Here is a 23433-nt window from a genome sequence, read left to right on the forward strand (position 1 = left end):
ATTTTTTTTTCAGAGATAAAGCTATGCTAAAAGAGAAGAATTAGAAGAAAATTTGTATAAACACTCCAAGCTAGAAGTCTCTGAATACATGGTAAATGAAATCTTAAAAGTCCAAATACAAATCAAAATACAAATTCTTGAAATTTCTTTTCATTGAAGATTTTCAATGATTACCAAAGGTGGTAAATTCTGTTTGATCCTAACATGCTTTTTCTAAAACAAAGTGCAAAAAAACAGTGACCATAAATTTTTAATAAAGCTTCAAAAAATAAAATGAGTTACTCTAGATTAAAGGCAAAAACCAAGACAAAAATAACATATTTTTGATACAAATTTATTACATCAGGTCTAATATTTAAAAAGAGTTCTCTTCAAAAAGTTAAAGTTTATTTTTATAAAAGATGGCCCTACCTTTGTTTTTGGTGTCTCAGGGGGTGTTACAGGGGGTACCCTGGGGGAGTAAATGAGGGGGGCGTTGGGGTCAATGGAGGACATCCAGTCTGGGGTATTAGGTCTCGCTGTTTTGTCCGCCATGCTTGCTTTCAGTTCTAGCTCCCGCTGCAAGTCTTCAACTGTATGCAAGGTCAGCCTGAAATTCATCAAGAATAAATGAATATCTAATAAATTACACAATTTAGTATATAATTGATATTTTTTTTAAACCTTCATATCTGAATATTTTTACCCATAGAGATATTAGTACATGTACATAATTTAAATGAAAATGTTATATTTACTATCCATGTAAAGTTAGTTAGTTTTCTACATATTCAAAAAAAGTGATTTGTAAACATAATAACATGCAAGTACACAAAAAAAGAGAAAGAATCAAATAAATCTGGATCACTGGAAATGTGCATAACCTGGTACAATATTTTTTCAAGCTGTGAGAAATATTACACAGTAGTATCATGCACAGATGGCCATCATGCTGTGATCAAATGTGAATTCAAAATAGAAAAAAAAAAAGATTGACAATCCGTTTCTGATTTTCACTTTGGATATAATTTTTGACTCAAGGTTACATGTAGTGAATTGGATGGCAATACCTATCATTTCATGCAATTACAATATCAATTAATTTTACATTGCAATAAATAGGAAGTTTATTACAGATACATATACTGTTTATGGAATTTCATCTAATATTGGTAGTTTTGTTAAAATATAAAAGTTGGGTTACTGTCTAGAAAAGTAATACTTATTATCAAATTCAGCTCTGTAAAAGTAAAAAGACGAGCAAAATAAAAATTACTGTAACTCAATCACCTTTCCTTTATTTAAAAACCCTCTTTTCACTGCATACTTCTTTCAGGATATGATTTTGCAGTTAAAGTTATCTCCCATTATCTCTAGAAAAAGCTGCTATCTACATTGTACATATGACATAATTTGTGATAAATTCACATACTCTTTACAACTTGTTAGATCAAATTAAAGTAAATGATAACTATATTTCAGGTAGTTTACCAAACCAAGCAAGTAAATGCAAATTTTCCTACAGAAATTTGTTCTATAAGTAAAATAAAAAGCAAACACCCCAAGTTGAAAATGAACAAAAAAATGCATACTTTTATGCTACATGTGTATCATTTTTTCTTAGTCCAAAAAACATTTTCCATCAGTGTAAAGAGGGTCTTTATGAAGATAAAAAGTAAAAATGAGAGAATAATGATCCCAAGTTTTGTCTATTCAAAAGATTCTAGTACAATGGTATGGGAGTAGAAACAGAGAAAACAGCTAATTTTATTAAAAGTAGTATATGTTTTTGTATAGTTGTTTTTTTTCCCTTTTAATGCAGAGTATGAAAGAAAGCAATGTATAGCAGATTTTTTTAAAAGGATAGATAGAATAATAAGTGTATAAAAATGCACGGAAAATAGAAGATTTAACAAATAATCATTTCTGTACCAGTACCTGTTTTTATACTTAAATGTTGCTACAAATTCCAAGAGTAAACTGAAACACAAGTTGGAACAAATACAAGTTATAAGACACATGTTATGATTTAATTTTGATATTTTAAAAAAGAATACATGTATTTGCTTCAAACCTTTAAAAAAACCAAACCCAATTACCTGTTGATACATGTATCCCTAAGAAAAATATTGTTAAAAAATGTTTGACACTAGCTGTCAGTCATTTTAAGTCAAGTAAATAAAAACCATAACTAAAAAAACCTGTTCCAAACAAGCAATAAATTAACCATGTTTGCTTTTCTGTGATGTTGAAATAAACATGTACCTGTCTCCGATTGCTCCCTTTGGTTTCCAGAAAGAGAGGGCCTCGTCCCACATCAGTTGCTCCATGTTGACGTATGTGTAGTGGTCCTCACTGGCCTTCAGTTTGCTCTCCATGGCACCATTCGCAACTACAAACAAAATAGAATCAAAGCTCTACAATATATAACTTTGAATTCAGAAAACAACTTTTTGTAAAATCTATATGTATAAAATCTATGAGCAATCAAATCAAGATTCAAACTCTCTGATTTGTGCCTTGTATTAGAATGAAATCTGGCGGGAATATCTTCAACTGATTATTTAAGGTGGAATGCAACACCAAAATTATATTTTATGGATCGTTAGAGTATCATTTCTAAAGCAAGATTGTGTTGTTAAGAGAAGGATATATGCCCTTGATTTTTTTGTATTTTTTACTAAAAAGTTTCTATAGAACATGTTTCTTTAGAAAATTTTATCCATAGGTTTGAAAAAATATAAACAAAAGATGTTTTTTATTTACATAAATAATTTTTTATTAAAAAATTTAAAACATCTTGTTCACATTACTGGTTTTGGTCTATTAGATATTTATATTATGCATTTATTCACATCAAATTTTAAACTCTACAGTGTGTTACTTGCAACCAAAACAGATTTTCCACCTTTTCGTAAAAAATACAAAAAAATTCATATAAAAAAATTAGGGGCATATATCCTTCTTTGAACAACGCAATCGTGTTTCAGAAATGATACTCTAACGATCCATAAAATAAAATTTTGGTGTAACATTCCACCTTTAAAAGACTAAGATATATGCAAAATAATTCCACCTCATACATGGAAGGTCAAGTTCAGAAAATTATCATGCAGTTGAATTACTCTCACCCTTTTGTATTTCTAAATGTTGATGTACTTGGTAATAAATCTTTGTGTCTTAGAAATTAAGCTGAGTGTTAAAAAATGAATATTAGTATCAAGGTCTTGTTTCTAATCCATACCTGGTACTGAGTCCATAGCAACAAGTGCAACAAATGGTTGTGGCAGAGACACTATTTTCCCCAAAGTCTAAAAGAAAACAAGAACAAATAAATGAATAATATTTTGAATACTGGTATCTGTTTAAGGACCAAAATTTTCAATCAAATTAAAAAATGTGTAAAGTAATTGATACAGAACAAGTTAAAATAGGTACCTGTGGTCCAAGAAGCAATGGATCTCCCAGATCTAAAATAAGTGTATAATATATATGATATAATAACGATTACCCTTTAATTAAGACATTTGACCAATATCACCACTTTTGTGCTTTTCCACCGTCTGTTTTACTAGTTATTTCCCTTTCATAAGTTTGCAAATTGCCTTACGTGGAAATTTCTTGCGGTTCTTTTCAGCACTCCTTCTAGCACTAAGAACTCTTGGTGGGTCCTTCTCTGGACTAGTGATTCCCTTGGCATGGAATTCAGCCATTTCCAAAGATCCAGAATTTCTCATTGGCAATGCTTTCCTTGCCTGTAATTAAATAACAAAAGTCTGTACATTTAAGCTTCAATCTTTAATGAATACAAATCATTTGATAGCATACTGCAAAAGGAAAATATCAAAATACATATACATGTATATTTTGTTTTAACAAAAATATGACTTTGTATTGACAACAAATTTTACCGTCAAAATCTCATCACACTTGGACATCTTCGGAGCTTTATTGCTGATATTAAGGGACTGCTCCTGGACCTTCTGTAGCAGCAGTTCTGACAGTTCTTCGTACAGCCGACGTACCTCCCCCTGTCATAACACAAGAATGCTGTTTTATCAATCAGTGTGCAAGCTTTGATATCTTTATCATTGATTAACAATCGCTGAAACCAACCTATAGTTGAATCTTATGATAAGTTGAGTACTTTTTACAGTGTACAAACAAATTTGACTAGTCTATAAAATCTTTTGTATTTCACTGAAAATGAATTATGTACCCCTTCTTGTGACACATTGGTTGATACAGCCGTGATTTTGTCTTTGATATCAAGATCTCCGGTAGCTGTGACCACTAAATTCATCACGCCTGAAAAAATAAATAACATCTCATCGCGACTTTTAAACACCTTGACTTACCCTCATAATTTGTCATTCATTCAAGATGGTGTACTGACAGAGAGTGTTCTAACCGGTCACACTGTCGTGATTGAAATGATCTGTGTGTGACTAATCTCTCATATATATGTACTCACCTACATCCTTGGCAACATACTGAAAGAAGGCTGGAACAATACACAATAGCTGCACCACCTCTGATGCCAGCAAGCTCTTGTAGTCATAGTACCTGCCACAAAATGGTATCTAGTGATCACTCCAACATTACTGGTAGTTAGCATATAAATTTTATACTACAGTATTCTTCATTACTATTCATGGGCATCAGTTTTTTGTGGATTTTGTAAATCTCAGTTTTGAAGATAACTTAATATCTGGACAAAAGAACAATCAATTAATCATTGTGGTCAAATATCTTGCTTTCATCAACATTTGATAGCGCATGGATTGACTTAGCAATGAAATTTAAAAAAATTGGTGTTCAACAAATATAAATGACACAAAAGTATAGGTATTCAGTTTTCCAGACATACTTGTATATATACTCAGTTTTCCAGACAGACTTGTACATATACTAAGTTTTTCAGACAGATTTGAGACGGACTTACAAGGTGTTGAGTTTTGACTTGACTGCGGTTTGTTTGGTGTTTGAGGAGTGGCTCAGTTTGACGAGCTCACTGACAGTATAGAAGAGGCACAAGTACAGCTTGTCATACAACCCACCATCCTGCCAAAAAAAAAATAAACTGTTTTAAAATGTATAGTTACTGTAGTTATTTAACAACAAACGGAAGGATAATTCTGTTGGCAAAATAAAAATTCAAAAATGTAATAATTTGTGAGCAGTTTTATTTTTATTGAACTTTGATAAAATCATGAAACATATTGATATGGATTTTTTCATGCATAGACACTTGAATACATGCTTCTAAAACACACTGAAATAAGAGTCAGTTTGTTCAACAGATGTCTGTGACAAGTCACCTCACCTCTTTGTCATCTTTATCAATTTTCACAGCTCCTAGCAGAATACACACCAACAGACATCTCACATCTCTTGGTAACAGGAAAAGGTCCATGGAGTAAACTTGTCTGAAAAGCAGTACAGGTGTGCGGTAACTTCAACATTAATTGTAAGTTCAAAATTTAAATGGCAAAAATCTTTCGAGATTTCAGAAAATTATTTGTCTGTACCATGCAGCTAGCTCATAACAGACTCTCAGTGGTATTTCTCTGATTTTGACTTACCCAATCTTATTGAGTTTGGCTGTGTCCAGTGTTTCTTTGACAAGATGAGTTGGTAACACAAACTCCAATGAAGCCTGCATCACAATAAATAAAATGTAGAATTTTTGTTTCTGCTGTAACAATGATCAGGTATAATGCTAAATATCAACATTTTAAAATATAATAAAAAAGGAGGATAACACATCAGTGATTTGAGTTTCATTATACACATGTATACATGATTCTATCCTATCATTGATCAGAAAGAGTATCTACATACGACTAGAAACAGGAGGAGCATGTTACATCTCTCTCTGTCCTCAGGACGAGCCTCCAGAAGGTCCTCAATAAATGCCCTCCTGTACTTCATTACTTGGAACTCTCTGTAAGAATAGAGTATGCAAATCAATAGCTGAATTCAACTGATGCATTGACATGATAATGAGCAGAAAATAGTTTTATATGCTCAAAGTGTTCACCTCAGAATCAAAAGGGTCTTTTATAACTTGAGGATTACCAGAATGTGAAGTTTGACATGTTAAGCAAAATGTTCTCATGATATAAACAGACAATATTTTCCTATGTCAATTTTTTCTACCCTTGACTTTGTGACCATAGAGTCATCCTCATTTCATAACAGTATACCAAATTTAATATATGTCAGTCGAAGGTTCTGCATACATGTAATATTAAGTTGAAGACCAAAAAACTGTACAGGAGCCTTAAAAAACTGGAATTTGGGTGAAAAAAAACCTGTATACTGCCTATCTTTGATCTCAAAATCATACAATTTATCTTCCTTTGAACCAAGTTTGATGCATGTCCAGGAAGGAGTCTTTAAGTTATCATATTGACCAAACAATGCTTGTTCTGTTAATTGACTGATATACCAACCAACTGATAGGTGAAATCAATACATCCTTTTTTCCTAAGGAGGACATACCGGTAATTTATCTGACATGTTCCTACCTATTGGTGTACTTTTTGTCTATGACCAAATCTTCTTGAATGTTGTATCCCAGATATTTTAGCCGCTTTCTGTCAATTTCTGAAAGTCAAATTGCACTGGTATGGTTACACGGATAAATGATCTCAAAATTATGATTTCTATAATATATATTACACTATTTATCTATCTATATGAGTCTGCACACATTCCTTAGTCTAATGTATTGTGCAAGGATTGATCTTATATCCTCTTCTAAATGAGAATTTTTTATTTCACTTTTAGACTGACCTATATTGTGAACACCATTTGCTGGAAAACTTGTCATGACTTTCGTGGCCTGAAAGTTCATTGAAATAAAACTTTGTGTTAGTTAAATCACATTCTAAAATTTTGAAAATTAATATAATCAATACACATCTAGCATGTAATGTAGCCCATGTATGGGATTCACAAATACAAAATTATTATCATTAAATTGCCGTATACTGAGGCACTAAATAGTTCATAGGGATATATGTTTTCCAGCACACTGACCTTGGGTCCATAAATACCATTGACCTCAATCTTCTTTCTGGCAGTTGGTATAAACCAATCTTTGGACAATTTGTGTCGCTGAAACCATGACATTAAATAAAATGAGATTACTGGTTATTTATTTACTGAAAATAGACTCTAAATCAGTCCAATCATCTGTTTATAGATATAAATGTTATTGACACAATTACCAGTAATGCAAAATATTTGTGCTTTAATTATAGGCAAGCTGTTCATGGCACAAAAAAATTTGATTTACTTACAATGGGCTTTGAAGTTAATGCTGAATCATGAAAAAAATGTTTGACTTGTAGTCTTTCTGCAGCTGCAAAAAGAAGAGATTTAGTCAATTTCATAAATATTGCATACATATGAAAAAAAATGCACATTTTAAGATTTAATTGAATATATATATGGTAACATCATTCCAAATTTAAAATGTCATACAAACTTGAGTATGGATGTAAAATCATAATTCATGCTTAATACTGTGTACAGGTAAATAAATATTTGCACCAATTTATTTTCGCCCCTTTCGCCCTCATTGTCGGTGGGAAAATTTAAGACTGGGCGAATTCCAATGACTCAAATTATCTCTCTTTAAACACAACAGTTACTGTGTTGGTGAAATTTCAAGAAAGGGCGAAACTGTTTGCAAGTGTTGAAAAATGAAAATTACATGGGTTGAAAATAACCCTGTATTCAGTATCAGTACATCTGTATTCATGTTTGAAATCGATGTATCAAATGAAGATGTTAAAGAATGTAATTGTTATTTGTCCTACTGTTAACTGAAGTACAGACACATATTAATTAACTAACAGCAGACAATTGAAAAGTGATTGAGGATGCTAGGTGAATTAATCGATGCCTTCAAGATTGAAATTATTTTTCTTTCTGATAAGTTTTACTGAATGTTTTTTATCAATATATATATGTGCCTGTTTTGTATGACCTAATTTATTGTGAAAATAAATGTCTAGGTCATGTCTACAACTGAAGAGATTTAAAATTTGGAATCTTCTGAAACCATGCAATTGAGAATTTCAATGCAAATAATAGAGACTGTTTGCTCTGAAAAGAAGATATGAATGAAGAGCTGACTAAAAAGTGAAAAGCAGTTTCCCATATTTTATGTACACCATCTATAAACTAGAATATAGGGTTTCAAAGCAAACGTAATCCTCAGAAGTGACAAATTTGTTCCCCTATTGAGCATGTGTCGTGTGAGCGAGATGTAAATATTGGTTCAGATAAATGTGGAACAAATCTCATTACCACCAAATCTCATTTTATCATTCAAAGCTTAAACATGCTGGAAATCAGATAAAGGACAAATCAAATCAATATTAAAGGTAAACAGAAAAGTGGTTATTTGGTCTAAAATTTTAATAGATTGTATACACCTCAGATTTAAATTCTTTGACACAGGTGGAATTAATAGATTCTATAGATTTTTATTCAATTTATAATCTGACTTTGGTAATTCATTAATATCAACATTGTCCATCTCCAAAAAATATTGATATAAGCTAGGATAGATAATGATCAAATTTTGTATTCAAAATTCAGTCACATTCATCAAAAGTCTATCTTTGAATTAAATTTAATGTATTATGTACCAGTTTTATTTGACAAGCATAATTTTGTTCCTATTAACTGTTAACAGTTGTATTTTATCCACACAAAGAGAGAGAGAGAGAGAGAGAGAGAGAGAGAGAGAGAGAGAGAGAGAGAGAGAGAGAGAGAGAGAGAGAGAGAGAGAGAGAGAGAGAGAGAGAGTCTGTCTGTCTTATAAACAGATTCTTCCAGTATTAGACAGTTTCATCCAATTTTACTAATCTACAACTCTGAATGCAATATATTTTATTACTCCAGTAAGTCATACCATACATGTACTAAAAATATGAGAAATTTAGTAAGACAAGAGACTTCCTTTGAATCTTAATGACAAATAAGTCACCATTTTCTTACTGTGGACTGACACAATAACATGCTATTACCATGAGGGGGCTGATTAGATGTGTATGTACTGATGTACTTCACCACAAGTGTACTGATTGGGTGGTCTGTGTTGTGGGTACTTACAGGTGATGATTCGTCCATCCAACATCCAGACATTTGGCAGACAGTCTATCAGATGAATTCGATCTACAGAGAAAAAACAATTGACCGAATGAACACATCTATACATACACTTGAACATTTCTTTTAAGTTACCGGTACATTTGTTCGATATAAATAGAATATAAAAATACTTATGAGGTAAAATACAAACATGAAATATGTCTTCAAAAACAATAGGAATACTTAGTTAACTTAATATGGACATGTTAAAAAGAGTGTGTACTCTTTGTTAGCCAATGGTGACAATTGGGTGGAGCTGCATCCGTGGGTTGCAAAGATGTATAGTCATTTACATTTATACAATTCAAATTATGCATAAGTGCCAATGAAATGTCCAGACACAAATCTTCTCTAATAAAGACATAAAAATAAGTCATTCCCATACTAGCTAGGCTTTATAATGAAAACGGTAAAAATAAAATCATCAAATAAAGAGGTGATCAATTCAAACTTGTCAAGCTGAAAGCATGACTAAGTTAATCTTATTTTATGTTGACATTAGAATTATGCAAATTATTCCATTCTCTTTTATATCATCCTTATTATTGTATCAGACCTAAGGTAAGTTTAATATGGCACATTTCTCTCTACATCAGTCAGACATTGGGGTCCAGCTTTTATGGTTACTTTTGAATACTATGTACACAAACCAATCTTAAAGTGTTTACAAAGCTTTTGACAATGTGAAATTCAATGAATATTAAGTGAACTTTCAGAATAAAATTTTGAGATAACTATTGTAATTTAAAACTTCATGTATATAATTTAAGATATTGGGATTTTAACAAATCTGAATAATCTGATTTCTGGTTCTCCAAAAATTACAAATAATACCTTGCAATTAGTCTGATGGTACTGTAGATTCCAAATTAAACGTGGGTTATTAATATCCACATAAAATTGTGAGAAGCACATCTTGCAGATTTTAAAATCTCACTTTTATTTTTTGGATAGATGTGAACTAAATGAAACTATGATTAAAATTTGGTGTTCACGATTGTTTTTCTCTCGATTTAATGCAAAACAGTTGAATTGTGGAATTAAGTACTTGCGTAAAATAAGAAATCTACAGTATTCAAATCAAAATGAAGCAAAACTCAATTATATAGCACATTTCAAATGATTTTGGAAAAAAATCAATATATTGATCTTAATTTGCGCTATGTTTATAGCGATTAAGAAACATTTTTTAAAACATATCAATTAATTGTTGTAAAGGGAATTTTACTTAGACATAAATTAAAAATCATAATAGCCATCAATAATAATATATGTGTTTGTTGATTAAAATCATATAATATGCAGAATAAACAGTGAATCAAAAGTAACTCATTGTATTTAAATTCCACATCAGAAGAATGAAACAGACTGTGACGTTGCATGAAGAAATATGAATTAAGATATTTAATTTTTTGTAATAAAATAAAGTTCAAACAAATGTACAAGTCTATACATGAATGTACCCCTTTTCTCTGAAATAACACTCAAGCAAAACATTTAACACCAGTAGAAGAAAAAACCTAGTTTACAATGCATAAAGTTACATGTATGCTACATTAACCAGAATATTATACACTAAATAACTAAAGTATCACAATAACCCCAAAAATTTTGGAAAATGTGATGAAATATGATATTGAAATATATTTAAATACACACATGGGAATCAAATTTTCAGAAGATAATTACACATACTACATATGGACTTCAACTTTTACCATGAATATTAGTTTTATTTGTCGTCCGGGCGTCAATAGAGAAAACATGATTGAAGGGTTAATTTTCAGGGTTTTATCATGATACAAGGGTTTATATGCCTTCATCTTTTTTTCTAGAAATAGCATTCCTCAGTGCTTACTTGTTGATGTAACTTATAAAGCAGTTGGATAAGATCTCCCTGATTAAATCAACCAATTGTTTTAAATGATCTAAACTCATTGACACAAAGCCTTTAAAAGCCATTTGTTGTATCAATTATCAGATAAAATGCTATGCACATGTGCCAAACCAATTCATTGCCCAGTGAACAGATTGCTTATATTTCAGGGCTATGTGTCAAAAAAAGCTTTGTATCTTTAGAACCCTACAGTTTTTATCACGGATGTAAACCCAAAAATGGAATTTTCAACAGTAAAGATAAACATTGGCAACAGAATGTGTACAGTGCTAGTAACACTTCTTGGCATGCATGCCTGCTAAATAAAGTGGTCACAGACATTTACTCAGAAATTAAAAATTTAAGAGGGATGATGTAACCAAGAAAGAAAATGAATTTTACATTCCCCTACTTAAAATTGTCAATAAGTTTTCCGTTGAAGCCACCTGCAATATTGGTTTATGTTGGTGACTGAAAGAATGATCGAGTGAAGTTGTGCACTTGACAATGCATACAAAATCAAAGAATCGAAGGTATTCTCAGATAATGGGATGGGATTAGCTCTAAGCAAAAATATCCTAGGAGAAAATGGTTGTCTTGTAAAATCTGATCAATATTAGACCTTCAAACAATAGTGCAAAGTGTGTACAATGAGCATTTAAAATCACAAACATGTACAAAAGAGTACATTTCTACAAATAACTTCACTTGTCTGTATTCAGTACATGCACAACCATTCACTATTATGAATAAAAACAACATAACTCACAATATGGGTCTTTTTCCATTTGGCTGTTTCCATGGAGACTTAGGTTCAGAATATGAATATGCCTTATCTTCCCAAGTTCATGCCATGTCAAGTCATTGTTGGAGAGATTGAGAGTTCCCATAGCAACAAACCGCGATAACCCATCCAAACTCTTGATCTATATGGAAAAGAAATAATACAGATTAGGTGACTTTTTTCTCTATGTACACATTATATGTATGAGAAGAAAAAGAAATAACAAAACTCATGTTTTATGCATTATACGTAAGGAATGGGATGTACATGAATATCTAAACTGATCTTACCTCATTATTACTCAGATCTACATTCCACAATTGAGAACAACATTCCAAATTTGATACTTCATAGATTTTGTTTCCTCTCAAAACAAGTGTTTGCAGTTTAGGACAGTTACTCAACTTCTCAATTACAACTGAAATAAATAACTTTGCATTTCAGTAACATCATCAAATGACCTCTCTTTATTAAACAGACATTGAAAGTCAATCTAGCTACTCTTCTTAGCCATAAGCTTATTAATAAGAGTGTTTCTGAAATATGATCATGGTACAGGCACTTGTTTCTTCAAAACCCGATGTACTGATCTTGGGGAAAATAAGTGCATGCGTGTCATTGAATTCTGTATTACATATGACGTTCTAGGTATGCTATAAAATATTGCTGGTTTATACCTTGTGTGAAATAAAGCTTTTATCTGTTGAATAAGTTTTCTAATTTTTCGTATTAACTTAAAGATCAGTTGTAACCATGGTTAATTTTTGCAATGTTTAAACACAGAGTTAAAGTTTTTAAAGGGTTTGAATTTAATTTCTGTTTTCTATTCAAGTTTGGTACATAGGCTAGGTCTTGTGGTGTGAAATAATTTTTCCAGTTAGTGAGGATTGTTTGCATGCTGTTTATGCAGATAGAAGAATATAAAGGCAAGTGTGGTGAAAATAATTTTGTAAGTAAATTATTGTATAAGAGAATGTTACTTAACACTTTTCCAGTACAATTCATGGAAGGGGGTACTCCATGGAGTTCAGAGTTTGATACGTACCTTGTGTTGTTATAACATTATGTGGTCAATTTTATAATAGAAACAAGTGCCTGTACATTATTGAATAATATATTAGATAACAATTTTTTATCTCACCTATTTCAGAATTTGATAGGTCTAAATATTCCGCCGCTGGTAATGGGCCTTTACATTTTGATCGAAGAAACTATCAAAAATAAAAAAAGTATTAAGTATTCTGTAATCTAAAACCAATTTAGATCTGCAGTCACCATGAAATTGAAAAACAGGATAAGCAAAGAACACTGTAAACAAACAAGTATAATAAGGTAAAGATTAATTTAACAGCCTCAAAATGACAGATAATTTGACGTCAAAAATATTCTGGAAAAAATGTCGAACAGTTAGACAACAAAATGACTTAAAGCAGATAGCATGTCATTTAAATTTGAACAAAATTTCCACAAGTGGTATAAGGATGAATGAGTAAATAATCATACCTTGATATTCACATTTTAACATGTTTAAGATGTTTGTAAAATGTTTGTAAAAATACGTGTATCGATCATTCTATATTTCCAAATGAAAAATGTCACTGTTTTATAACTGATTTAGGTGAATAAACCATAATATTTTAATAGATCTGTTAAATGAAAATATAAGCCACCCAAATTTATACTATAGTCAAAGTGTCATATCGTTTTAAACACCAAAATTAAGTTTAGCAAGTGCATATATTTAATATAACTTAATGCGATGAAACTGTCTTAAAGATAGTTTAAGTCATATTACGTATCTATTCAGTAAATACCTGTGTTGTTATTCTCATTTTCGTACACTTTTCCTGAACCGCATAATGAAATTATTTTTCCCTTACAGGTTGTTGTGGACCGATTTACTGACGAGTAGTAAACAAACACTTACGAGACAAAATGTATTCCTTCTTAGTTTCATATCAAATATTTGTTTTTTATATCACGATTAGTAAGAAATAAAGTATTTAAAATGTTTTAACATATTCAAATTATGATGTTTGTTTATATTTAATGATTATAAGTATTTTATATAAACACAGATTCAGCGTATGAATAAATCACTTTGTCTAATTATGGTATTTCGACCCCGACTTCTTTCGAGCTCGAAAGTTGACTCGTCTCAATTTTATTTGTAAAACAACCATTCCTTTGCCAAATAGGTACAAATACTGTAAACTTTCATACCATTGTTTATTCATTTTAATTCTTGACCAGCAAGACCCCCTTTATTTTTGGACTTGTCAAGATATCTTGACGAGTCTGCCCCCGCCGCCCCATCCACATTTAAAAACGATGCTACGTGCCTGATTAGTTTCATAATAATTTTGATTTTTTATTTTCTAGCAACTTACTTTGTTGATAAAGCAAAAAATCAAAAATTGATTAACTATAACATGCGCTGGTCCAAAAAAAAGTCCCGGGAGGGGGGGGGGTCCGACTGTTATTCGAGTTAGCCCGGGAGGGGCGTGAGGCATATTTTTGGTAATTTTATAGTGTAATTTAAGGAAATTTGAATTTTGCTGACCCCTTCTAGATCTGCACATGAATAATAAAAAGAAATAACTCTCATCGAATAAAACCCTATAATTTTTTCAACATTTAACTTTCAGTTAAGGTGTTATGAGACAACTGTCAATATTAATGTGGATTAAAGTACATTCAAATCAAAATACTTCTCCCATTTGAGAACTTTCAAATTTTACCAAAATTTGACCGAAAAATAAGTTTTGATTTTTTCGGAAAGGTAAAAATAATTGAAACTCCAGCGGAATTCGAAGTCATGACTTACAGATTCGTAGTTCACGCTCTGCAGGTATTAGTAACCCTTTGCGCTACGCTGATGGATGTTCCATTCCACCCATATGGAGGTGTCCGATACCACCTTATTTTGGCTTTTAATTATTAGTGACAGTATGAACACGATTTACAAAAATATCTAGACATCATTGAGATGGTAGCCATCTCAAAGGGTCCGTTTTAATAAAGGATATTAAAATGAAAAACATTAATCAATAGAGTTTTGATTTGACCTTAAGCAATTAATTTTAAGATTAAGAAAGTTTTGTTAAATTCTGAGCAAGGGAAAATTTGTCCGGGATGACCTTGACGTAAAAACTTAGTTCAAGGTCACTGCATATCATTTACACACAGGCAGTCTTTTGGTGTAGTCTAAGCAAGATTGGGCCAATGGGAGAGAAATTATGGTCAAAAACTGGATATCAAACGGTTTTTTTTTTGTTTTGCCAATCACCATGACTTAAAATTTGGTTAAAGGTCCCTGCTCTCCATTTACCAACAACCGTTCTTTATTTAAGTGAAGTATTAATTAGCGAAACAAGGCCAATTAGGGTCGGAAAGTCTCGTCATGTGACCCGCGAGATATAACGAGAAAACGTACTTCCGGGCAGTTGCTGCAATAATGGCGCTATCAATAATATACTGGGCTCGATATGTAGATGGCCATACAAAGCTTACTAGGAAGAGCGAGAAAGCCGTGGATAGCGACAGGGTGCTAAAGTTCGTTTTAGACAAAGAATATCACGTGATATCGGCGGTGGTTCAAGCTTCAATGCGAGACACTTCATACAAAGTTCAGGTATGTACAAAATATTTAGCCGTCTTCATCCCTACATTTAATCAACCAGGGTAAAACTATGCATCGAATTTTTTCTTTAAGTTAACAATATCGCTTTCTGCGATCAAGAAATGTGCTACATTGTATATTTTTAACCTTAAGTTCGTCATTGTTGCCGTTGTAAATAACCCCTACCCCCACTTTTAGTCTTTAATAGATATATTTGTTTTTAATAATATTATAAGTATTTCCCACTATAAATACAATATGTCAATATATTCATACACGCAAAGTTGCTTCACAGACATTTCATTAATTTTTTACAAAGATATTTCTGGAAAATGAAGATGATGATGCAGGAACAATTATATCATCAACCTGTGAATGCCCTATGGGTCAGTTTCGCTGCCACCATGTAGCTGCTGCACTTCTGTTTGGGTAATCATTACTAATCTATTATCATACACATGTAAATCAGCATTCTTGTGTTAATCATGGTTGTAATAAGTGTTAAATGTATATTGTCAGCTGATTTTTTGCATTCCAGTGTCTATTAAGTTCAGTTTAAAGAATAAATCTATATGATAGCTTATCTAAACATTGGGATTAATGATGATATTTAAGATATAAAAGAGCAAGTAAGACAGATGTGAAGTGCAGCTGGATCAAGCATCCAAAATCGGCACCTCCCAAATCCACAACAACCATGGCGGAAATGTATCCACCCAGGCAACAAGATTATAGGTAAATCACCAGGACACTTATGCAATATATTTTGTTAAAATGTCAGTGCTAGGCAAAATCAGATTTTTATAAACCATAATGATACCATTTCTATAAAATGTGAATTCAGAGCATTAAAAAGAGAGATGACAGATGCCGACAGATCATATTTGTATGATCAGCTAGGTCTTTTGGGTAGATTTACAGGTTTGATCAACAATTATCATTTTATCCCTGTTTGAGGGAAAACTGTTTCCTCTATATGAGGCCCTTTTATTTTTACGTAAATATTGTATTAATGTTGTGCATGGATATGAATTTATTTTCAAAAAAGCCTTTGTTTCTTTCAGTTTGCATGTGCATGTAACAAAAATTATTGAACTTTTCAAGCTGAACACCTTTTTGTAAATATGCATTAATTGTTCGCCATATTTCTCTTTTACCACTGTTATCCCTACATCCCCTTTAAAAGCTGCAGCTCTCATATCAGTTAAAAGTATATCGGTGAAGAGGTCTCACCCGTGAGGATGTAAATCTTGCTTCGCAATGCTATTTACAAATAGAATTTGCACATATAATATTTAAAGAAATAAATGCATAAAATCCAAAGACCATGAAAGGAACACTAAATGTCGGCCACAAGTTAAAATCAAAGGGTTTATATACCTGTAGATAGATACCTGTGTGACTGTGCTTATTTACAGGTGGTGTTCAGCTTTAAGAAACATTCATTAAATGAATATTTCAACAACTGATATGTAAAGAAAATTATCTATGCAGGAAAAATGATCTCGCAACATAATTCATCTATCTGTTAAATATGGTTAACCTAATGATATATATTCCAATTGACACAAGCATTGTCGAGAAATTTTTTTATCAAGGCAATATCATTTTTTTTGTATATACATAATTGTCACACTTACACCTATATTGATTACACATGTTCATATGAAAACTATGACATCCTTTTGTTGGCCATATGATTTCTTTATTTAATCTTTGCAGCTATGCATTGGATTTTGTCTAAAGAACCTGAATGTGAGGAAATGCCAGCATTACTTATTGAGGACCAGCTTACAAGTGAAGAGTACATGAATGCCCAGTGCAAGTCTTCATATCTGAGGTACTTTTGAAATTATAATACTGCTCTCTTTCTCTCTCTCTCTCTCATCTCTCAATCTATAAATATGTAATAATAAATTTTTTTTCTGGTTCATTGCAATAGGGATAAGCTTGTTATTTCTTCGGAAAATGTCATTAAGACTGCATGGATGACTACAGGTCAACGAGAGAATTCGTTATGGGCAGCTGTTCGCAAGTTACGAATAACTGCATCAAATTTTGGGCAAGTTATCGGAGCTATCAGGAGAAATCGGTAATTCATTGATTTCAACATATATTGATTTCTTAAATAACTATAATCTTTTATCTAAATCTTTTTTATTATAATAAGAAATAATTTAGAATCTTAATTTTATTTTTAGGCTAACTTTATCCTTGAAGAAAAGGTTACTCAGTGCTTACAATCTTGAGAAGAGACCTTCTATTCAGTGGGGACTTACACATGAAAAGGTTGCAATAGATAGCTATTGTAAGCTTTCAGAGGTGTCTGTATTGCAGACAGGTAAACATTTATACTGTCAAACTCAAATCTTGGCATAAAACCTGTTCATCTTCAATGTTCATTTGAATCATTATTATTGATTGAATCATTTTTTTTTTAATTATGTGATATGAAACTAATTTATGATACAGTTTATGAAACATTTTATTTTACTTTCAATTAAAGGTATTTGGCTCCATGAATCAGGAGTTCTTGGAGCTTCTCCTGATGGATTTGTCCAGGGTGATCCTAAAACGTGTAATATGAATGTCCACCTTCAAAGTAAACTGACAGCATCACCAGCAATTTTAGAGGTGAAATGTCCGTTTTCAGCAAGAGCGATGTCCATAAAGGATGCTTGTGCAAACTTGAAAGATTTTTTTCTAGGTAGGTTCAGAGATTGATTAGAAAGATTTGCATACAAAACATTCATTATGTTGAGGTTAAAATTAAATACTGTATGTTACCAATAACCCATCCTTAGGTTTGATTGCGTTAATGAAACCTAGTAAATTTTAGCTCTTGTGAGTTTTTCTTTAATAATTTTTCTTAATATTTTAGAGTGCGACTCTGAGGGCACTTTGCGTCTCAAAGAGAGCCATGACTATTGGCATCAAGTTCAAGGCCAACTTTATCTAACAGGAACTTCATGTTGTGATTTCGTGGTTTGGACACCAGTCAGTATGGAAGTTATTCGCATTCTTAAAGATGACTCATGGCAATGCCACTTGAAAAACATGATTGAATTTTATTTCAATGTTTTTTTACCCTCTCTTAATTAAAAACTTGGCAGACTGTAATTCAGAAATTTTCTATTTACTGTTTATTTTCCTATTGATACATTAAATTACTCTAGACAAAACAATTCATTTTGTTTAACTGTTTAATTCTGATCAAAGCAAACATCAGCATGTGTCAGTTCACAGTGTGTAAAAGTGGTTAATAACGAAATGACCTTAACTACACATCATCATTCATGTAGTAGTGTACAGCAAAAGTTTAACAAGTGCTACATATATCTACACTCTGCCCCAGATTATTATTTCCAACACCTGTGTTCATCATTTGACAAGATGGAAGAGGTGTTTCAAAATATTTACATTATAAAATATTTTGAACTTTGAGGCATTAATAAATAAAAAAAAATAAATTTACTATAGGCCTAAGCAAAATGTCAAAGCAAAGATATCTTTGGACATGGTATAAGACATGGTCTGAAGCTCAGAATTACACTAATTAGGAATTTCATATTTATCGGCTATTTCCTTCAGTAGGGGAGATTGCAAATTTACAAGTGCCACACATAATTGAAAAATCTTTGTGGACAAATGTCTGTATTGTGAAGGTATATGGTCTAGAATACAGTAGTTCTTGATTCTTTCATTTGCACGCTCCACGTGAATTCGACTTCTCCCAATCTTGTAACATAACTGTGCTTCTTCCTTTGTAAAATGAGATTTTGATGAAAGGAAAGGTGGTATGTTTAATGTTACACCTGATGGAAGTTTGTCGAAAATGTTAAACCCCTTATCTGCAAGGATCATGTCACCTGGCTTTAACATATCCAAAACTCCACAATGATCGACTATGGCAGCATCAGAGGTGGAACCAGGATAGAGTTCGGAACAATACACAAGTGCCCCGTTTGGTGCTACACAAGTAACAGCCTTTGCTGTATGGCGACTTTTATAGTTGCTATAAGATAAGGACTGGCTGTTCATATTTGAGGGTACATCCTGGGTAATCTCTGTGGCATCCATAGCGATTCTTGCCGAGGAGAACTCCTCGAATGATTTTGGCATTGATCCTTTGCACTTTAACTGGGAAGGTATTCCTACAGTTTTCATCACTCCTTCGAATAGAATTTCATGAAGCGCTGCAACATATGTATTGAAGATATTGGATACTGTAGATTTGCTGGTGTTGAATCTTTCCGCCAAATCTAGATCCCTGAGATTCAGACGCAATTTCATAAGGGTCATAAGGAGTTGGTCACTGGTACTAAATCCTTGTACTGTCCATCCACTGAAATAGTTAAATGGACGCATCCTCTCCAAAACATTGACCAACACATTGAATACCTCGGTGGGAAATGATGTATATAATAGCATCTGTAAATTAAAACATGCATGTCAAATAATTTTATTCATACTATCACTATATTACATGTGATATACTTTTAGTTAGGAATTTTAACCATCTTTTTCAGGTAGAACTAAAAGCTCTATCAGTACATGCAGTATGAAAATCAGGGTTGGCAAAAAAGCGGGAAATACTCATATTTCCCAGGACGGTGGGAAATACTGGTAATTCCCGGGAATTACTGGTATTTCCCGGGAAATACTGGGAAATAAAGTACAACTTCATATTATAGTACTTCATACTTAAGACATTAGTCTTAATTAAATCTGTAGGGATGTAGACAATAGTACACCTTGTCAGCAATGACATTTTATAATGGTCTTTGATTTTAACAAGTTTTGACTGGTCAGTAATGCATTGGTTATCTTTTATGAATACTCAAAACGTGGTTCATTCATATACCATTGTAATTTGTTTTTAAGGCTTTAATCAGGTATAGGTGCATCTACACAGTTATCATAAACATGATATCAAAGGTTCCATTTTCTGGTTATTTGGTGAATATGAAAATGGGGCAAGAAAATTGTGAAAAATAAAGTGACTGTGTCACTACCTCAGTATGTAACACACCTAAGAAGAAGCCAATTTGCCCCAGTCATAGTATATATCTCCCCAAAACAGGAGCACAAAACTGTCAAGTGTAATTATTTATTAAAACAACATGTGTGATTATTGAATTTTTTCTTGCAACACCTACACTAATTATAACAGTTTATTTTGTGCTTTGAATTATAAATCTGTAAAACACAAAACTTGAAGTTAAAAAAACTGGACTAAAATTTGTACATTAGCAGCTAAAGAAATCTTTTGGAATAGGTGATCTGGTGAATTTAAGATTTATAAACTGACAGTGAAATGGGGAAGTATAATATAAAATTGGTTTTTGATGCTTACTGTTAATATCTTTTATCATAAACATAAGTTTTACATTGAACAAACTAAAGAAATAAAGATTATAAATTTGTATTTCCCAGTATTTCCCAGTTTAGTGGAAAACAGTAGTATTTACCGGGACGGGAAATACCGGTATTTACCACCGGTAATTCCCAGCACTGGTATTTCCCGGCCAACCCTGATGAAAATGTTATGTTCTACCTGTGAAATCATAGTTATATAGAACAAATTAATCTTTAAGAACTACAATGTATATATATGATTTACAAAATCAACAACTCGATACATTATCTTTTTTCTTTAAAAAAAAAAACATGTATAGAACAGTCAATTTGAATCTGTGGAATACACTCGTGTAACAAACCTTGTCTGGGTCTTGTATTATGTTTCTTATGGTAAAAGGTTGTTTTCTTAATCTTAGAGATTCTAATTCTCTTTGGAGGTCTTTGACTTTTTCTTCCAAATCATTTACACTTTCTGTAATGTTAACAAAAGCTATAAGCAATTTTTTCTTTAAATCTTACTTATGTTGAGAAATGTTTAATAGAGAATATAAGCCTTTGTCTGCAGGCATATAATAGAATAAGTTAATATGCCCATTTCCTCCAACTATAGACATACAGAAAATTGTTATAGAAACTTCATTTTTACTGTAATGTCATATTTTGAGTAATGAAATTTGAAGTTTGCTCATATTTTTCTTTCCCTAATGATTCAAATTATAATTAAGTAATTAATTTATCTAAGAACATGTGTACCCTCTGATGTCTCCGGTAAAGAAACAGCATAGCAGTGATCATGATCAGTGTTGCTGCCTTGCACATCTTTGGACAATGTTTCCACAGGACCTGTTCTATCTGCAAACCAAACAAATTAATTTTATGGTTTTTTTTTGTCATTAATGGTTTCATTGTGAAAATGTTTATACTCCATTCTTTATTCACATATATTATTAATTAAGAATATCTCATTTAAAACTTTCGCAAGCAAGACCAAGTATTCTGATGTTTCTGTATGGGAGTAAAGTGTAAGAATATGAAAAACGTATAACCTTCAAAGGAATCTGGAGCATCATTACAGTGTTCATGGTTTGATTTTGCTTTCTCTTCTATTTCTCCTTCAACAAGTCTAAGTCTGTAAAATTGAATGACATACTGTTGCATTTTTTTTTTTGAAAAATAAAAACACATTTGCTTCATGTGATTTAAATTGTACCAGTACTTGGAATCGTAAATTATTGTTGATATACATTATTGTGTACAACTTCCTCCCTTTAAGGAGAGAAGGGATATTATTATAAGATCATAAGTAAAAATTAAAATTCTCTATCCTACAGCTCAGTGAAATTGTCAAATAAGTAAACACAGAGAGAGATGATTGAGTCAAAAAGTACAAGTCAAGAAGAGTGCTTCCACTGTGTAAAGTAGTACATAAACTTAAACTATACATGGTCAATGTAGAGTTCTAAACATTTACCTTTTTGGCTTAGAATGGTCTGGAAAGCAACCAAGATTTTTGCTATAAGCAAAAATTGTTGGTCCATTTTCCTTTACACCATCCTTAAAATGACAGCTACACAGCCTGTCGTTGGCGGTATAGGCTCTATCTGCTCTCCTGTAAAGACAAGATTAACCATGTTAACAGAGGATTTTAACATAGGTATAATACAAACTGGACCGCCATCTTTACAAATATTTGGTGGTGTTTTTTTTATTTCTTAACTTTCCTTTTTAAAGATTTACTATTTGTTATTTCCTTAAAATTTAAAACAATTCAAAATGCCTATTGCGCCAATCACCCTCATCAACCTAGCTATTCTTCTCTCGCGCACAAACACATCACATGCATCCAACTATATTTAATATTATCACAAAAGAATTATGCTGCAAATTTAACTCAGACTTGGCGATGTAAAGTACAGTTTGAAAGATCTCGTTACAAAACTAAATCTATTAACTTTTCACGTGGAAATGACAGTACAGTGGACTTTAGCATAAACACTGCACCGTGACCTTGAATTACGCTTTTCTTATCTACTTTCAAAATAAAACAGGTGAAATTGCATATTTACCTGCACCTCTGTATCCACTTATTCCTTTCCTTCGGATTTGTTGGAAATCTAAACAAGCTGCACGTTCTTTTCGCCCCTGTCATATGATTGCATCCGAATGCAAAACATAGCGGCATCTCGTCTGCTGCCCGGAAGTTGTAAATCGAAAGTGAAAGTAAACGAGACTTTCCTACCCTTATGACAAAGACAATGATTTTTCATAAACCAGCTGACCTTGATCTTTGACACATAAATGTAGTTTAAGGTTAGTGCACATCTTACCTAAAGACGCTCTTTAGTATACATGTAGTAGTATTAGCTGCAATAATGAAGCCAATTTCCATTTTCGGTGGAAAAAAAACGAAGGCATAAAAAATTGAAAATGCCTACATTGCAGCTAGACTGATGGATATGTCCATTATCAGTCATCTAATATAGGAGCCACACATTATGATACAAACAGTTCGACCCAGAATTGATTAACCTTTTCCAAGAATTCCAAGTTATATAAAGTTGAACTTTCATACAACACAATATTAATAGTCAGCCAGAAGGCCGGTAAATTCATTACATTGAGAATCCTGTGATTGGT

The 23433-nt window shown here is 32.1% G+C and overlaps 3 protein-coding genes across 14 annotated transcripts in view; 1 reads left to right on the forward strand and 2 right to left on the reverse strand.

Moving 5' to 3' along the window:
- Positions 1 to 13763, reverse strand: part of LOC105347423 (uncharacterized) — a 32289-nt gene extending 18526 nt beyond the window's left edge. For 4 of the 10 annotated variants that reach the window (XM_066067320.1, XM_066067319.1, XM_066067310.1 and 1 more), the window contains exons 1-23: positions 13628 to 13763; positions 12955 to 13024; positions 12104 to 12231; positions 11799 to 11955; positions 9115 to 9177; positions 7290 to 7351; positions 7027 to 7104; positions 6781 to 6829; positions 6513 to 6591; positions 5824 to 5926; positions 5565 to 5638; positions 5306 to 5408; positions 4925 to 5043; positions 4454 to 4545; positions 4199 to 4287; positions 3891 to 4010; positions 3590 to 3734; positions 3418 to 3449; positions 3224 to 3290; positions 2245 to 2371; positions 1918 to 1959; positions 1202 to 1219; positions 412 to 589 (exon numbers count right to left, since the gene is read on the reverse strand). In XM_066067320.1, the coding sequence (XP_065923392.1) occupies positions 412 to 589; positions 1202 to 1219; positions 1918 to 1959; positions 2245 to 2371; positions 3224 to 3290; positions 3418 to 3449; positions 3590 to 3734; positions 3891 to 4010; positions 4199 to 4287; positions 4454 to 4545; positions 4925 to 5043; positions 5306 to 5408; positions 5565 to 5638; positions 5824 to 5926; positions 6513 to 6591; positions 6781 to 6829; positions 7027 to 7104; positions 7290 to 7351; positions 9115 to 9177; positions 11799 to 11955; positions 12104 to 12231; positions 12955 to 13024; positions 13628 to 13645 (2013 nt within the window). In that variant the 5' untranslated portion in view covers positions 13646 to 13763. Of the gene's footprint in view, positions 1 to 174; positions 214 to 411; positions 590 to 1201; positions 1220 to 1917; positions 1960 to 2244; positions 2372 to 3223; positions 3291 to 3417; positions 3450 to 3589; positions 3735 to 3890; positions 4011 to 4198; positions 4288 to 4453; positions 4546 to 4924; positions 5044 to 5305; positions 5409 to 5564; positions 5639 to 5823; positions 5927 to 6512; positions 6592 to 6780; positions 6830 to 7026; positions 7105 to 7289; positions 7352 to 9114; positions 9178 to 11798; positions 11956 to 12103; positions 12232 to 12954; positions 13025 to 13627 lie in introns of all 10 variants that reach the window. The other 6 variants (XM_066067315.1, XM_066067316.1, XM_066067313.1 and 3 more) reach the window with 4 other exon arrangements.
- Positions 13764 to 15199: 1436 nt separating this feature from the next.
- LOC117682345 (uncharacterized) lies at positions 15200 to 18620 on the forward strand. Of its 3 annotated transcripts, none has more exons than XR_010707800.1 (8): positions 15208 to 15447; positions 15755 to 15864; positions 16051 to 16170; positions 17158 to 17275; positions 17378 to 17527; positions 17637 to 17724; positions 17942 to 18142; positions 18317 to 18620. XR_010707800.1 is itself a non-coding variant. In XM_066066587.1 (8 exons), exons 4-8 carry the CDS (start codon positions 17160 to 17162, stop codon positions 18535 to 18537), a joined length of 828 nt encoding a protein of 275 aa, XP_065922659.1. In that variant the 5' UTR covers positions 15213 to 15447; positions 15755 to 15864; positions 16051 to 16170; positions 17158 to 17159; the 3' UTR covers positions 18538 to 18620. The 3 variants fall into 3 exon arrangements, 2 of the variants coding, with proteins under 2 accessions (XP_065922660.1, XP_065922659.1); XM_066066587.1 differs by having other exon boundaries at positions 15213 to 15447; positions 17637 to 17776; XM_066066588.1 differs by lacking the exons at positions 17158 to 17275; positions 17378 to 17527; positions 17637 to 17724; positions 17942 to 18142; positions 18317 to 18620 and adding an exon at positions 16280 to 16944 and having other exon boundaries at positions 15200 to 15447.
- LOC105318485 (uncharacterized) lies at positions 18617 to 23034 on the reverse strand. Its single transcript, XM_066066586.1, has 6 exons — positions 22863 to 23034; positions 22268 to 22405; positions 21843 to 21925; positions 21550 to 21648; positions 21156 to 21268; positions 18617 to 19866 (listed from the first exon to the last, which is right to left on the reverse strand). The coding sequence occupies exons 1-6, from the start codon at positions 22976 to 22978 to the stop codon at positions 18988 to 18990; spliced, it is 1428 nt and encodes a 475-aa protein (XP_065922658.1). The 5' UTR covers positions 22979 to 23034; the 3' UTR covers positions 18617 to 18987.
- Between the last annotated feature and the right edge of the window lie 399 nt (positions 23035 to 23433).

Source organism: Magallana gigas, chromosome 7 (genome assembly GCF_963853765.1).
Source record: "Magallana gigas chromosome 7, xbMagGiga1.1, whole genome shotgun sequence".
Lineage (NCBI taxonomy): Eukaryota > Metazoa > Mollusca > Bivalvia > Ostreida > Ostreidae > Magallana > Magallana gigas.

Excerpts from the sequence above, each read along its gene's own strand:
- LOC117682345 (XM_066066587.1), top strand. The coding sequence starts at position 17,160 with ATGCATTGGATTTTGTCTAAAGAACCTGAATGTGAGGAAATGCCAGCA. Across the intron at positions 17,276-17,377 it reads TGCAAGTCTTCATATCTGAG|GGATAAGCTTGTTATTTCTT; the intron begins GTACTTTTGAAA and ends TCATTGCAATAG. Across the intron at positions 17,777-17,941 it reads GGTGTCTGTATTGCAGACAG|GTATTTGGCTCCATGAATCA; the intron begins GTAAACATTTAT and ends TTTCAATTAAAG.
- LOC105318485 (XM_066066586.1), bottom strand. The coding sequence starts at position 22,978 with ATGCCGCTATGTTTTGCATTCGGATGCAATCATATGACAGGGGCGAAA. Across the intron at positions 21,926-22,267 it reads GACCATTCTAAGCCAAAAAG|ACTTAGACTTGTTGAAGGAG; the intron begins GTAAATGTTTAG and ends TCAATTTTACAG. Across the intron at positions 19,867-21,155 it reads TAATACAAGACCCAGACAAG|ATGCTATTATATACATCATT; the intron begins GTTTGTTACACG and ends TTTAATTTACAG.